This window comes from Callospermophilus lateralis, unplaced genomic scaffold, assembly GCF_048772815.1.
Source record: "Callospermophilus lateralis isolate mCalLat2 unplaced genomic scaffold, mCalLat2.hap1 Scaffold_82, whole genome shotgun sequence".
NCBI classification, from domain to species: domain Eukaryota; kingdom Metazoa; phylum Chordata; class Mammalia; order Rodentia; family Sciuridae; genus Callospermophilus; species Callospermophilus lateralis.
In genome coordinates, this window is record NW_027516260.1 from 6,636,761 (window position 1) to 6,650,134 (window position 13,374).

Here is a 13,374-nt window from a genome sequence, read left to right on the forward strand (position 1 = left end):
AGTTCTGCGGGCAGTTTTCCACCAGTCATGTCCCCAGGGACTGTGACCAGCAGGTGGGACTGAAGGGGACCTTGGGAGTGTGCTGTAGAGGAAAATGCCTATATAGGCTAGTGTTCTGGGGGTGAGTCCCACTCAAGTTGGGGTCATGCTACATTTACAGGTGTCCATGCAGACTCAGAGCTGGGTATGGTGGCACATTCTTTCATCTCAACAGCTCAGGAGGCAGAGGCAGGAGGTTCAAAAGTTGGAGGCCAGCCTCAGCAACTTAATGAGGCCCTGAGCAACTCAGCGAGACCCTGTCTCTAAATAAAATACAAAATAGGGCTGAGGATGGGGCTTAGGAGTGAAGCATCCCTGGGTTCAGTCCCCAGTACACAGAAAAAAAGAAAAAAAAAAAAAAACGGAAAGAAGACCAGCAGCCCTCAGGATGTGAGTGGCTTCAGGAGGGCTGACCTGTGTTCTAGCCTCCATACTCAGTCCCGAGGATAGCTTTGAACTCAGGCACGTGGCCCGTGTGGAGGGACATGGGGCCAAGGAGGGTCTTGGGCACATCTGGACGACAGGTGGCTGTAGAGATGTCCTTACGAGCCTGCTATCTCCAAATGACAAGAAGATAGAGAAGTGTTGACAGAGGGCTCCAACTCCAAGTCAACACTTCAACAAGCTGGGAACCATAAATGGTTGACCTTCGTTTCTAACTCTGTGAACTACAGCCAAGGACAGGAGCAGCCCTGCCTACTGAGAGGTCTTTTGGGTAAATTACAGGCTAGAAAGTATGAAAATACTCATGAAGCTTTAAAGGACTGTTCAAAGTTGGTGACAGGTAGAGATTCAAAAATATCTGCCAGGTTTTTCTACTGTGAGTAAAAGATGACAATATATTTTTCCATCTGAGTCAGAGAAGTCTGTTCAGTTTTACTGCCCACCATATTCTGTTGAGATAGATAAATCAAGGCTTCTGAGCATGGGAGGAGCTTATCCAAATTCCCACAGCTCCTCTGTGTTGGAAATGATGGCACATTGCACTCTGCCATTGGGGATCTTGTAGGATTTGGTACAAAGTCCTCTCTAAAGAGTCAGATTGACAAAGCTGGGTTAGGAGCAGTCTGGGTGTGATGTCACATGCCAAGAGCCTTGGCTTTAAGTGGATTATTTCCAGTTTCTGAGAGTTGAGTGTCTCCTTTTCCCTTTCCTATTTACCTGAGATTTACTCGTGTCTTCAGAGCAACATTCTGTGCTCTGCCTTCTCTGCTATTTGGCAATGCTGTCCTTGAATCAGGAATTTCCTCCAGGAAGAAGCCAGGTGGTTTCATGATGCAAAAGATAAACTCTGAGTTTAGGGCCAAACAGATGCAGTTGGATTCCCAGCTTCACTTTTTATTAATATGGGAGATTGCACAAGCCATGGTTTCTGAGCCTCAGTTTCCTCATCTGGACTGACTCCTTTGAGGCTCTGAAATGCTTTAAAATTTAATGAATTAACAAACCCAAATGAAAGAGCCCAGCCTGGGGTCCAAAACTGAGCCAATGCTCAAATAGAGGGGGCACCTTTGTCTTTCCCCTACCACGGAAGAAGTTTCTTGGGAATATAAGATCAGTGTGTCCCAGGGAGCAGATAGGCAAGACCTTACTAGCTCTGGCCACCAAGGACCTAAAAAAAAGCAAAGATTCAGTGAGACAAGTCCAGAGAAGGTGGTGTGGAAACGTTCAGAAACATGTGACTAAGATTTACCTGGGAGAAGAAGGAAAAGTTGCTTATTGAAAAAAATCTACGTCAAGAAAAAAATCCAGGGAATCTTAGGAACACTATTATGTGCAGAGTTGATAGGGCCTTGAAGATCATCTTATCCAGCTCCTTTGACCCATGTGGAAATTGAGGCACAAAAAGAAGAGGTTAGTATTGGGGTCACAGAAGGCATTCATGGAAAACTTCCAACTCCGTCTAGTGTTCATGACACCTCCCATGCAGCCTGGGTGGGACTGGAAGAGGGCCTACCTGTGTCATGGAAAGGTACATCAACCCTGTTCCTATCTATTGGTGGTCAGAAGAAGAACAGGAAAGAAGGTGGGTCCATTGGCAGCATCCAAAGCTTGGACCCCAACTTTTCTGTCCATGCCTGGTGGCCTTGCAACGACTCTGATCTGCCAGTGGAAGATGGCTGGCCAGCCCTACCTGTCTAGAATTCTTCCTGGCCCATTCTGCCAAGAAAGAAGTAATTCCGCACTCAAAGTGGGTGCTGGGGCAGGCAGGATGTCCTTGGAGGTCCTCAACATCTCTGGAAGTCTTCACACATGGTCTCTGGAAAAAATAAGAGGTCATGTGCCTGCAGAAGAACCATTAGAAACTTCTGTGTGATGGTGACACAAACCATTTCTTCTTCCATAACCATTCTTGCTATAGCCCTGGCTCAGGTCAGACAGCCTGAAATGCATGCACTCTATTTTAAAATACCTCTTGCTTTATCTATATTTATATATCAATCTCTCTATATATCTATCTACCTATCTATCTGTCCATCTATATATATCATCTATCTATCTATATCTGTATATCTATATATCATCTATCTATCCCTGTGAATTCCTGAACTCCCCGTCAGAAGAAAGCACTCAATTCTCTCTTTGAGTGTGCTGATGGTGATGTGATTTCTCAGACAGAACCCTGTGAGCTCTGCAGCAGAAACAAGCACCCTCCCGATGTAATTTAAAAGAATAGCCTCCCAATTTTCTCATCTCTTTGCTGGATACACCTTATCCAAGGACAGGATAAGACAATGTTTGGTTAAATAGTTCAGAAGTTAATTCTCAAGAGATGTGAGAATTTTTTCTTACATTCCTCCACTCCTAGAGGGAATCTGGTCAGCTATTCTTGCTGGATTCACAAGGCTACCTTTGGCCCACATGTGCCCCACTCTTCAGGCCTTCCCACATTCATTACATCACTGAAAGATAACAGAACAAAGGACAGGAACACTGACATAAATGAAGGAAAGCTAAAAGAAAACCTTAGCTATAAAAAGAGGAAGACATCGCCCTTCCATGGATACCATCTCTTGGGTCCCCTTCTTCCTCCGGGAGAAGTCTTTTCTGCTGTCCTTTAATAAACTTCTACTTTCCACTATGAACTTGCCTCGGCGTGCTTCTCTGGTGTTATACTTCAACATTGGAGAATCAAGGACTCATCACTGGTAAACAACGATAACACTGGTGTCCGAAGAAGTGAGGATTTCTGTCTTTTTTTGTTTTCTAGGCTTCCTTTGTTCTCCCGTCTTTTCTTCTTATTTTTCTCCTTCCTGAATCCTTGACTAGGCCCAGAACTAGGCCAAGAAATTCCTGGTGGGGTGGCCAAAAGGTGGAACACAGGTGAGCTGAAGGGGGAAGGGCAGTGCAGAGAGCCAAAGACAAATGAACTACCTTAAAGCTTCCTGTAAAGAGGGGCAATTCTTGGGACAGATTACCTTGGTTACAGGTGGAGGTGTGAGGTTCTTGAAAAGGGTCAAAGAAGCACTCTGAGTTAAAATTCTTCTCTTATGGGGACAGTCTCCAAATGGTTGGAATCAGTCAAAAGAGATCTTCTTGATCTTGCCTGACTCAAGTTATGTATCTGTACTGACTGCCTGACTAATTCTGGCTTCATGAACACATTTGCTTTTCAATTTTCAGTATTTTTTCTATAATATTCAAAAGATTCCTTGTGCCCATTTGCAACCACTGCCACTATCTATATTTTCTCTCTATAGATTTGTTTTTTCTAGACATTTCATGATTTGAAGCATCTAATATGTGATTTTGTGCATATAGTTTCTTTCAGTTAGCATATTTCCTTGTCATAGCATGTATTATGATTTTATTCCTTTTTATTGGTGAATTTACAGTATTACATTGTATGGCTGTCTCATGTTTTATGTGCCTATTCACTCATTATTTGGTTGACATTTGAATTTTGGTTATTATTAATAAAACTGCACTGAACAATCATGTGCGATATTTTATGTGGACATATTCTTCATTTCTCTTGAATAGATACCTATAAGTAGAATTGCTGTGTCATATGTTAAGTAGGTAACTTTTTTACAGTAGCTGTCAAATTTTCCAAATTGGGTGTACCATTTTATATCTCTACCAGCAGTATGAAGGGGTTTTCTGTTTCTCTGTATAGCAGCATTTATTATTGTCTTTTTGATTGTAGCCATTATCAGTATACTTAACTATAGGTTTAATTTACATTTTTCTAATGACTAATAATGTTGAATGTCTTTTCATATGCTTATTTTTCCCTCTGTAAATCTTGTTTGTGAAATGTCTGTTCAAATCTTTTACCTATTTTTAAATTGAATTATCTCTTACCTATTGAGTTGTAGGTGTTCTTTATGTACTACAGATAAAAGTTCTTTATTTTTACAATATTTCCTCCCAATCTGTTGCCTAATTTTTGAAAACAGGATTATTTTAATTTAGTCTCCTTTATTCTGATTATTAGTATTTATTTATTTATTTTAAAATATTTATTCTTAAGTTTTAGATAAACACAATATCTTTATTTTACATTTATGTGGTGCTGAGGATCGAACCCAGTGCCTTGTGCATGCTAGGCGAGCACTCTACCACTGAGCCACAACCCCAGCCCTGATTATTAGAAACTCAAAAACAATTTGCTGGAGAGGACTTCTAAAACTTTTTTGAGATACAAAAGTATAATTGAATCAAGGGACAGTATTCTCTCACAACCGGTATATGGGCAACTACCTTGGGCTTTGCTACAGAAGTGGTACAATCAGATGGATGTAAGGAGAGGCAACTATGGGTGGCTTCAGAACTGCTCAGATAAACTACGTAGAACGCATTATAGCTTACTAATAGAATAAATACAAAAAAGGCTTTAGAGGGAAAACTACTGTTGCTTTGAATAAAAAAATAAATCTGCCTTTCCTTGAAAATCTATCTTCCTAGCTGACATCACCTTTATTTAAATGCTATTTTAAAATTAGAAGTTATAGTAACTTCAGCATTGCCTTGTGTCCTGTAGAGGTTGAAAGATACATACAAAATTGGTGTTTGTGACTTAAATTTTATTTTACATGGTTAAAAATGGCATAAGGTATTATATGGTTTTCCTCTTACACATAGCTGCTGCTTCTGATATTAAATGGAGGGTATGTAGATTGAATTCTTCCTAACGGACTCAAATTCTTTTTGATTCTGAGTTTAGAGATTTTGTTTCACAGAGATTTTGTTTCACACTGAAGCTTTTGCCCCTATTTTGAGAATACTTATCATATTTCTTGAAAATCAGTGGCAAGGTATGGGTAAGAGAAGAGTGTGTGTGTGTACATTTTTTAAAAGAAATTTCCTTATTTTTTATAGACACAACATACCACCCTATATTTTACCGTTATAATGCAATAATGGCAAAAGCAGTAGAACTTCAGGTCAAACAACTCTTGCTACTAATGTAATCTCATTCTCAGAAAACCATTCTCACATGGACAGTGGTTAGAAAAAAGTACATGAATGTGCTACAAAAATAGAGCCACAAGACTTCTCACAAGTAAAAGAAATTCCTCTGTGTAAGTCCACAGTTGACCAAGGTCCAGCCTCCTTAACAGTGAGCAACAGTAAATATGCTGCCAAGTCACCATCTTCAGTTCTGAGAGTGAGTTTACATGCTTCCCCAAAGGCACAAAGTCTCATGACGATCCAATGAATCAACAGACACTTGGGAAATATTAATAAACAATTTTTTATGAACTATTACAACAAAGAACTTCAGCAAGAAGGAAAATGAAGTTTATGATCTTTGAGTAAACATTTTTAGCGTAACAGTCTCTGTGACCAGATATTTAAAGAGAAAAATCAAGCTTATAAAACACCATTTCTCTGTTATCAACTGGAATACACTAAAAATAGGATAATGGAAATACATGTTCTTAAAGCATTTCCACAGGAAATGTCCATAATTATGACATTCTAAATCATTTAGCAATTGTATATGCTACATTAACTAAAACAAAGGTATTCCTTATTGCACATTTTAAAGTTGGAAGGATACTCTAGTTTAAGTGGGGGATATTTAGGGGGAAAATATTTTGGCTCCAAATGTATACTGCGCCAAGGCAGCTTCATTCTAAAAACATAAACCATTTAAAATAAACTTTTATATTTTGAAGCCAATAATTCTTCAACACAATGAATAGTTCATAGTCCACTTTCTGACTAAGTGTCAGAGGTTAATTTTATGGGCCCTGTTTTAAGGCCTGTGAACAGCCCTCACTACTCTGAGAATCGGGTGTAGGTGGAGGTTCATCTTTAAAGCCTGAAGACATTAAGTCTTTTGCAGCAGGTGGTGGCCCATAGTCTTGGGGACCATGAGTTGGAGGTGGTAATGGGGCACCAGGAATGAAGTACTCTCTTGGGCCAAATGAGCCTAAAGGTCTAAATGGTGCAGGTCCTGGAAAAAAATCACGAGGGTCAAAAGGCAAATCCCGTTGTCCAGGTGGAACACCTGGTGCATATTCTCTGAAGCCTATTGGTGGATGCATACCAGGACCTGGAAAATAAAAAGGAAGTTATGTAAATACCCAGAAATTTCTGAACTTGGGTGATTTCAAGTATGTTAATATAGTCTTTAATTTCTCCCAAGCCTAGAACATCAACTGGTGAACATCCTGACTTGCCAGATGAGGCAAACTGAAATGGAACAAGTTTAGGTTATAGCCTGGCCAACCAGCCATGAAGCAACATATTAAGGATTTAAACATGGCTCTACCTAGCTCCAGGCTTATCTTTTTTCTTTCCCTACTATATAATTGCAGAATTATTTCTATCTCACAAGAGCTCCATTTATATTTGGAAGTACTATATTACCATGACAAGATGATAATTATGAAATAAGAACTTTACTACATCAAAGAAATTTTGATAAAAGGAAATCTTACTATTTATTACTGTATCCATTAAAAATTCATGAAGTATTTCAGCATGGACTTTACACATGCCATCAGAATCAAGGTGCATGCCCTCCTGGAAAAGGCCTTCCACAGCCACCTAATTAAATCAGCAACATTTATTAGGTCACTGTTAAATCCTCCTCTTTAACACTTCCTTCTGACTTTTCTCAAGGTAAGGAGGGTTTGACTTTTCCTTTTCTATATTCTATAACCTACTGCTTATGCATCCATTATGGGTGATTACAAACTTTATGCTATAGGATTTTCATATCTGTGACAAAATTTTAAGTTACGGCATGTGTCTCATTCACCTTTCCATCTATTGCAGTGCATATCAACATATTTTCAACAAACATCTGCAGAAGTAATATTTCTGGCTTTTCTCTATATAGCCCCTTATCCTTGTCTATGAGATAGCTATTGCCTATCTCAGTATAAGATTATGTAGTGTCCCATATGTCCCAGAAAACTGGAGGAAAAGTTAAAATGTACTCAGCTGTATCCTTTCATTGTTAAGACCTGAGATAGCAACCAACTGTTTTAGCAAGCAATAGAAATGAAAGATGAATGTGATTTATAAGTCAATCACTACTGTTCAGATCATCATACCAAATGGTGCAGGAATTGGCCGAGGCCCAAAAGGCCCACCGAGCTGAAATGGTGGTCCATACCAAAAGGGAGGTGGTGGAGGCCGTCCCATCGGGGGTCCCATAGGGGGGCCCATGAAGGGTACCCCTGAGAAAGGAGGGGGCCCTTTCATAGCCATATTAACCTGCAATTTAAGATTTTAAAGAAGTTAAAAGTTTTAAAATTCCTATGTATTAAGACAAAGTACCAACACCGATAAAAGCTAAAACCCAAAACAGGCACCTGTCCAGAGAACACCATCAGTGCAACAAAACTCTACCCACCCCTCCTGTGTATTCCCACTGACAGCTTCCAGAAGTTAGAAGGATTCCACAAGAGGGAGCAGTTTGTTACTGATTATATCTGCTCAGGAAAGGGAAAGGCAAGAGGACTGGCAGAGGTTATTAACAGAGGTGATTTCTGACCAGTATGTCATGCTGTATTCACTACAACCTATTTCAAAGGGAGTCCCCCCCCCATCACTTCCCTTTCATCACAATAGCTCATTACTTCCATATTAAGAAAGAACAGAATAAAATGAAAAATCCATTCTCTACCCACGTAATAAGAGCTACTATTCAGAGTATCTTCAGTAAGTCTTTCGTATATTATTCAACCTCTGAGATCTTTAAGTAGACTGTCTCCTTGTTTTAAATAAGAGGGAACAAAAGCAAATGGATTATCATAATTTGTTGAAGGCCACACTGCATATTAAAGGGTCTCAATCCCAGGTTTGCCTCCAAGTCATGCTTTTCCCACCTCTACTCCTCTCTAACAACGGGTCTTTGCTCTCTTTTAAATCTTCTACTACAAAGGGGTTTGGGGGTCTTATCTCAGCTGCCCTTAGATTGCTCCAGAGATGTATATTCCTAGAATATGTATACACTGGAACTTGAGAAGTATTCTCCAACACAATGCTATATACACAAATTAGGAAGACAAGGCTTTAATATTTACTTTCATTTACTGTACACCATTTGAGATATTTATTTTATTATAGAGCTGCAGAATTTATTTTAAATTTATTTTATTATAGAGCTGCAGAAGACCTACCAGATATAATAGCAACACAGTTACAAGAGAATGCACTTATGTGAACAAATGAGACCATTTCTTGGGACTGGCTCAAGAGGTCATTTCAGATTATCATTGTTGCAATGAAACAGTATTTCACTTTTAGAAAATCTGATACCAATCTAATTCAAATCACTCAAAGTAGGGTTTGCACAAATGGAGGAATTCTTAAATAGCATTCTTCCAAACAAAAATAAAAATGATGAATTATATAATTTATAATGAATTTACTTTGCCTTAGAACATTCAACACAAAACACCATATAAAGTTAGAGTGATAACTTTTCACATTCTGTAGTTCATTATAGTTGTACACACTTAAGCCACATTTCCAAGTTAAGGAGAAAAGTAAGCTCATTATTGCATGCAGTTTAAAGCAAACAAGATCAGTGTCATGCTCTGAATATCCTTCCCAGAAATGCACAGAATAAAACCCAATTCAGTTCTCAACCTCTAAGTACTTACTCCAACTGGATGCTCAGTCAAAGAAGTAATGGTAGAAACTGAGGGGGTCTCAGGTTCTTGGGGAACAGTTTGCTTTTTAAAAAACAAATGGGACAGTACAAATAGAACACAAAGAAGGATAAAGCAAAGAGCAAGAACTGTAGGAAAGCTACATGTTCCTGCACGACCACGTGATTCACAGTAACTACAGAACTTACCTTGCCCTCATCCGTCACCTTAGCTGGAGAAGAACTTCTGGAGCTGCTGTTCATGTGAGCTGGACCACATCCTGGGTCTGTTAGAGATCAAAGAATGGATTCAGACTTATTCTAACATGAAAAGAATAAAAATCCTGCATCCACAATTACAGATTCTTTGAAATTACTTGGTCTCTTTACCAGAGGCAACGGGTTTCCCAGATGCCTCAGAAGACCATTGAGTACGAGGTAAAGGTCCATCCATTGACCCTTGGGAAAGAAAGATCAGAGCCCTTGTATGTATTTTTCAGAAGAAATATACCACTGGTGGACAGGTCAGGGTTCAACAATAACTAGAAAGCAACATTAAAAATGGGTTGCCCAGGGGTTGGTGTCTTAGCTCAGTTGTAGAGTGTTTGCCTAGCATGAGTGAGGCACTGGGTTTGATTCTCAGCACCACACCATCTACAATTAAAAATATTTTTTTAAAAAAATGGGTTGCCTAATACGTAAATCACAATTTATAAAGAGACTTAAGTAAAATAAATAACTGCCTTGGGTTGATAGAACAGCAAATTAATACATACTGGTCCTAAACTTTAAGCTATAGACTTGAAGTATGTGTAGGTTGGCTTTTCTTTAGTCTGTATAACCTGACTTCCAATCTTACCAAGACTACAGTCCTATTTAGAATTGGAAATAAGACTCAGCATTTCATATTGGAAATATGTATGCCACATAAAGTTTAAGGCTACTTTTATAATATTTGGGAAAGGAACACCATAGAGATTTAATTTAAAGATAAAGGTTTACACTTCACAGTGTAAAATTTAAAAGAAAAAAACAATACAGGGACCTCCAGGAAAAAAAAATGTTTTCTATTCTAGAACAGATTTTACAGAAAACATTCACTAAGATAAAGTAAGAAATTATCTTCTATATATTGTACAGGCCCAAATTCTATGTTTTCATTAGAATATTCAAAAGGGAAAAAAAACCCAAAACCTTGAAGCAGTTTACTATAAAGCAACATGTGAATGCTCACCAAATCCATTTCTAGGCATATCTCTTTGATTAAGAGTAGCAGAAGGAGGTCTCCCAGCTGGCTCTGCTGTCAGTGGAGGGGAACATTCTCCACCACTCAAGGGGCATGGACCAAAAGAGCCATTACGGCTCAGTGGACCTAAAGATAACAATGCCGTGTTACTACTTTAAGGCAGCCTTCTCCCTGACACCAACCCCCACACCTCCCGCTTTAGCAAATCATTTAGATTATTTCATAACCATTACACACAGAAATAAAAAGTAATTTACATACATTCTGCACCAAGAAATAAAATAGCTCATTTTACAAAGTGCCCCCTACCTCTCTGAGGAGGATTTTGTAAATTTGGTCTCCCCGGCATTGGTTTTACAATCACAGGTTCATCTTGCCGCATTGCCATCTTTTGGGTCATTTCCAGTAGTCTTGAATATTGAGAAAGAATGGGCTGAATTATGAAACAGCAATCATAGATAATACCTAGCATAACCTTAAAACACTATAAAACATACAGTAAGATACAAAAATCACATACTTCTGTCTCAAATTAGCAGCTTCCCTTTTCCCTTCAGCTATAGCTCTTTCTGCAGAACGAGCTTTGAGCTATTAAAGAGAAAATATTCAAATTCAGTTGCGGTAGGCTATGCAAAAAATAAAGAAAAGGGGGAAAAAATCTTACCCAATTATCATGAGCTTTCTTCTCATGCATAGCAATCTGAAAAAGACAACACATTAAGAAAATGTTTTTAGGGACTCATTATAATAGCCTATAATTGTCTGTATTAGATATCAAAGAATTCTACAAGTACAGGACAGTATTAATTACTACCTGGTTTTTAAATGAGCACTTGGTTTTCTGTAATTCTTCTTCCATCTCTTCAATTCTCCGCCTAAAAATTACAACAATTGAATAAAATTTGAAACATTCTAACCATTTTCCCTTTATTCCATCAGCTATACTTTTAAAGACTTTTATCATACATAAGAAAAACATTTCTCTAGTTATATGAATCCAGTGTGATCAAAACTAATACTACAGGCCAGGTGCAATGCCACAAGCCAGTAATCCCAATGATTGGGAAGCTGAGACAGGAGGATCACAAGTTCGAGGTCAGTCTCAGCAATTAAGTGGGAACCTATGCAACTGAGACCCTGTCTCAAAGTAAAAAAAAGGTCTAAGGATGTAGCTTAGTAGTAAAGCACCAAAAATAAATAAATAAATAAATAAAATAAAAACCTAATACTAATAACTTTTTTATCATTTAATTCCTTAACTGTTCATCAGTGTGTTCTCAAGTAATTCTGCTAGAAATATCTTTGTCCTTAAAACTTTTTTTCTTTTTTTCAAATTATATCCATAGAAGATTTCCAAGGTCTATCAAATGCCACACTTTTGTGGGTCTTGATATAACACACAGCAAACTGATTTCTTAAAGAATTACTACAACATACAAAACCCCCAGAACTGTTTGCATTGACCAAGTTCCCTATGGTCTTGCCCATTGGGTACAAGTAAATTTTTGTTAACATTTTTCATTTGTTAAGTTGAAATTTATTTTTTCTCCTGTGTGAATTGAATGTGCTCATATCCTCTCGTTATTTATACTTCCATGCTATTTTCTTCTATCTACATAATGTAAAAAAAAATTAAAAGAAAGCTAACACTAATTCATTAGACATTGACACCCTCCTTTAGAAACTGAACTCACTTGTAATTTTTAACTTCCTGTACAGCGGAAACCACCTTTTCATCTGCAGCTGACAGCTGCTGCTCTTTTTCTAGTCTCTCACATTCTTCTTGAATCAGTTTCCTAAAATAAAGCCAGTTATCAAATCAAAAGTTTCTCTTTGTGAATATCACTTCCCACAATTCTATAAAATGCTTAGGCACATAAAATAGGAATTCAAACCTGCAATTTCATAAATCAAACTCTGGCAAATCACTTACATTTTCTAACTTCTCCTCTTAATTCTCAACTTACCAGTAAATAAAATAAATGTGAAAACAACATGTGCCCCAAGGGCAAGTCTCCTGTGTGTAAGATAATAAAAACTCACTTTACTTCAATGTGGAAGATCAGGATTTACTTCAATGTGGAAGATCAGGACTGATCAACCTAACATAATTAAACATATTAGGATAAAGCAAGGGATAATTCTTTTCTCGTTTCTGCCATGGGTAGGACACTAAGTATATCTTTGTCATGGAGGAACTCTTTTCTCAATCCAAGACTGGTACCATAATAAAGATATAGTCAGTCAAAGAAAAAATCTTCTAGAATATGTCTTTTAGCTATGCAATTAAGCACAGAACATTTTTCACACTTTAGATATCTATTTCAAAAGAATTGTAAATTAAGCAAAATGACAAATCTGAGTTTTGATAATGTCTATCAACCAGAAAAAGAAGCCAAACTGACCCACTATCAGAGTATTATCTACTGACAAGTTTTAACTCTGATCATGAAACTCAACATGTTCATCTACTGACACAAAGGTAGCCACATTTAATGTTTTAAAAAATACTATTTTCTGCTATCCTTGTACTACTTTAGCCATAGTTCCAATTCAAAAGATAATTAACTTGAAACTTAATTTTCCATAAATCAGAAGAACTACAGTAAAAAAGGATTACTGATACCAAATAGAAAAAGGGGATTATATATTCTTATATAGCTTCTCATTTAATTCTTCAGCAAGTATTTTATGAGTGGCTATAATACACTAGTTACCTTGTAAGATGCTAAAGAATAAAAGAGCTCACTGTTTCAGGTATAAATGATGCCTAAAGGAATATAATAATTTTCCCCACTGGCTTAAGAAGGAATATGGAGAAAACTGAATCTTGAAGAAAAGAGAGAATTTTGTTTCCAATTATCAAAGAGTTAGTCTGAGAGCACTAAGAACAATCAAAACATCTTTATAAGAATATAAAATTGTGTTTGAAGGGATCCAAGCTAAAAAGTAAGTGAAGATATATGTATGTGGCCAAGATCCATTAGAAAAAGGAATCTCAGAACTACAAGCAAGGCTGGCACTTTAA

General features: G+C 37.6%; 1 protein-coding gene across 1 annotated transcript in view; it reads right to left on the reverse strand.

Moving 5' to 3' along the window:
- Positions 1-6,181: 6,181 nt before the first annotated feature.
- LOC143386514 (transport and Golgi organization protein 1 homolog) overlaps positions 6,182-13,374 on the reverse strand; it is a 77,152-nt gene continuing 69,959 nt past the window's right edge. The window contains exons 16-24 of the mRNA XM_077108469.1: positions 12,041-12,142; positions 11,161-11,221; positions 11,011-11,046; positions 10,867-10,934; positions 10,656-10,756; positions 10,335-10,472; positions 9,311-9,387; positions 7,557-7,719; positions 6,182-6,547 (exon numbers count right to left, since the gene is read on the reverse strand). Coding sequence (XP_076964584.1) covers positions 6,234-6,547; positions 7,557-7,719; positions 9,311-9,387; positions 10,335-10,472; positions 10,656-10,756; positions 10,867-10,934; positions 11,011-11,046; positions 11,161-11,221; positions 12,041-12,142 — 1,060 coding nt within the window. The 3' untranslated portion in view covers positions 6,182-6,233. The remainder of the gene's footprint in view (positions 6,548-7,556; positions 7,720-9,310; positions 9,388-10,334; positions 10,473-10,655; positions 10,757-10,866; positions 10,935-11,010; positions 11,047-11,160; positions 11,222-12,040; positions 12,143-13,374) is intronic.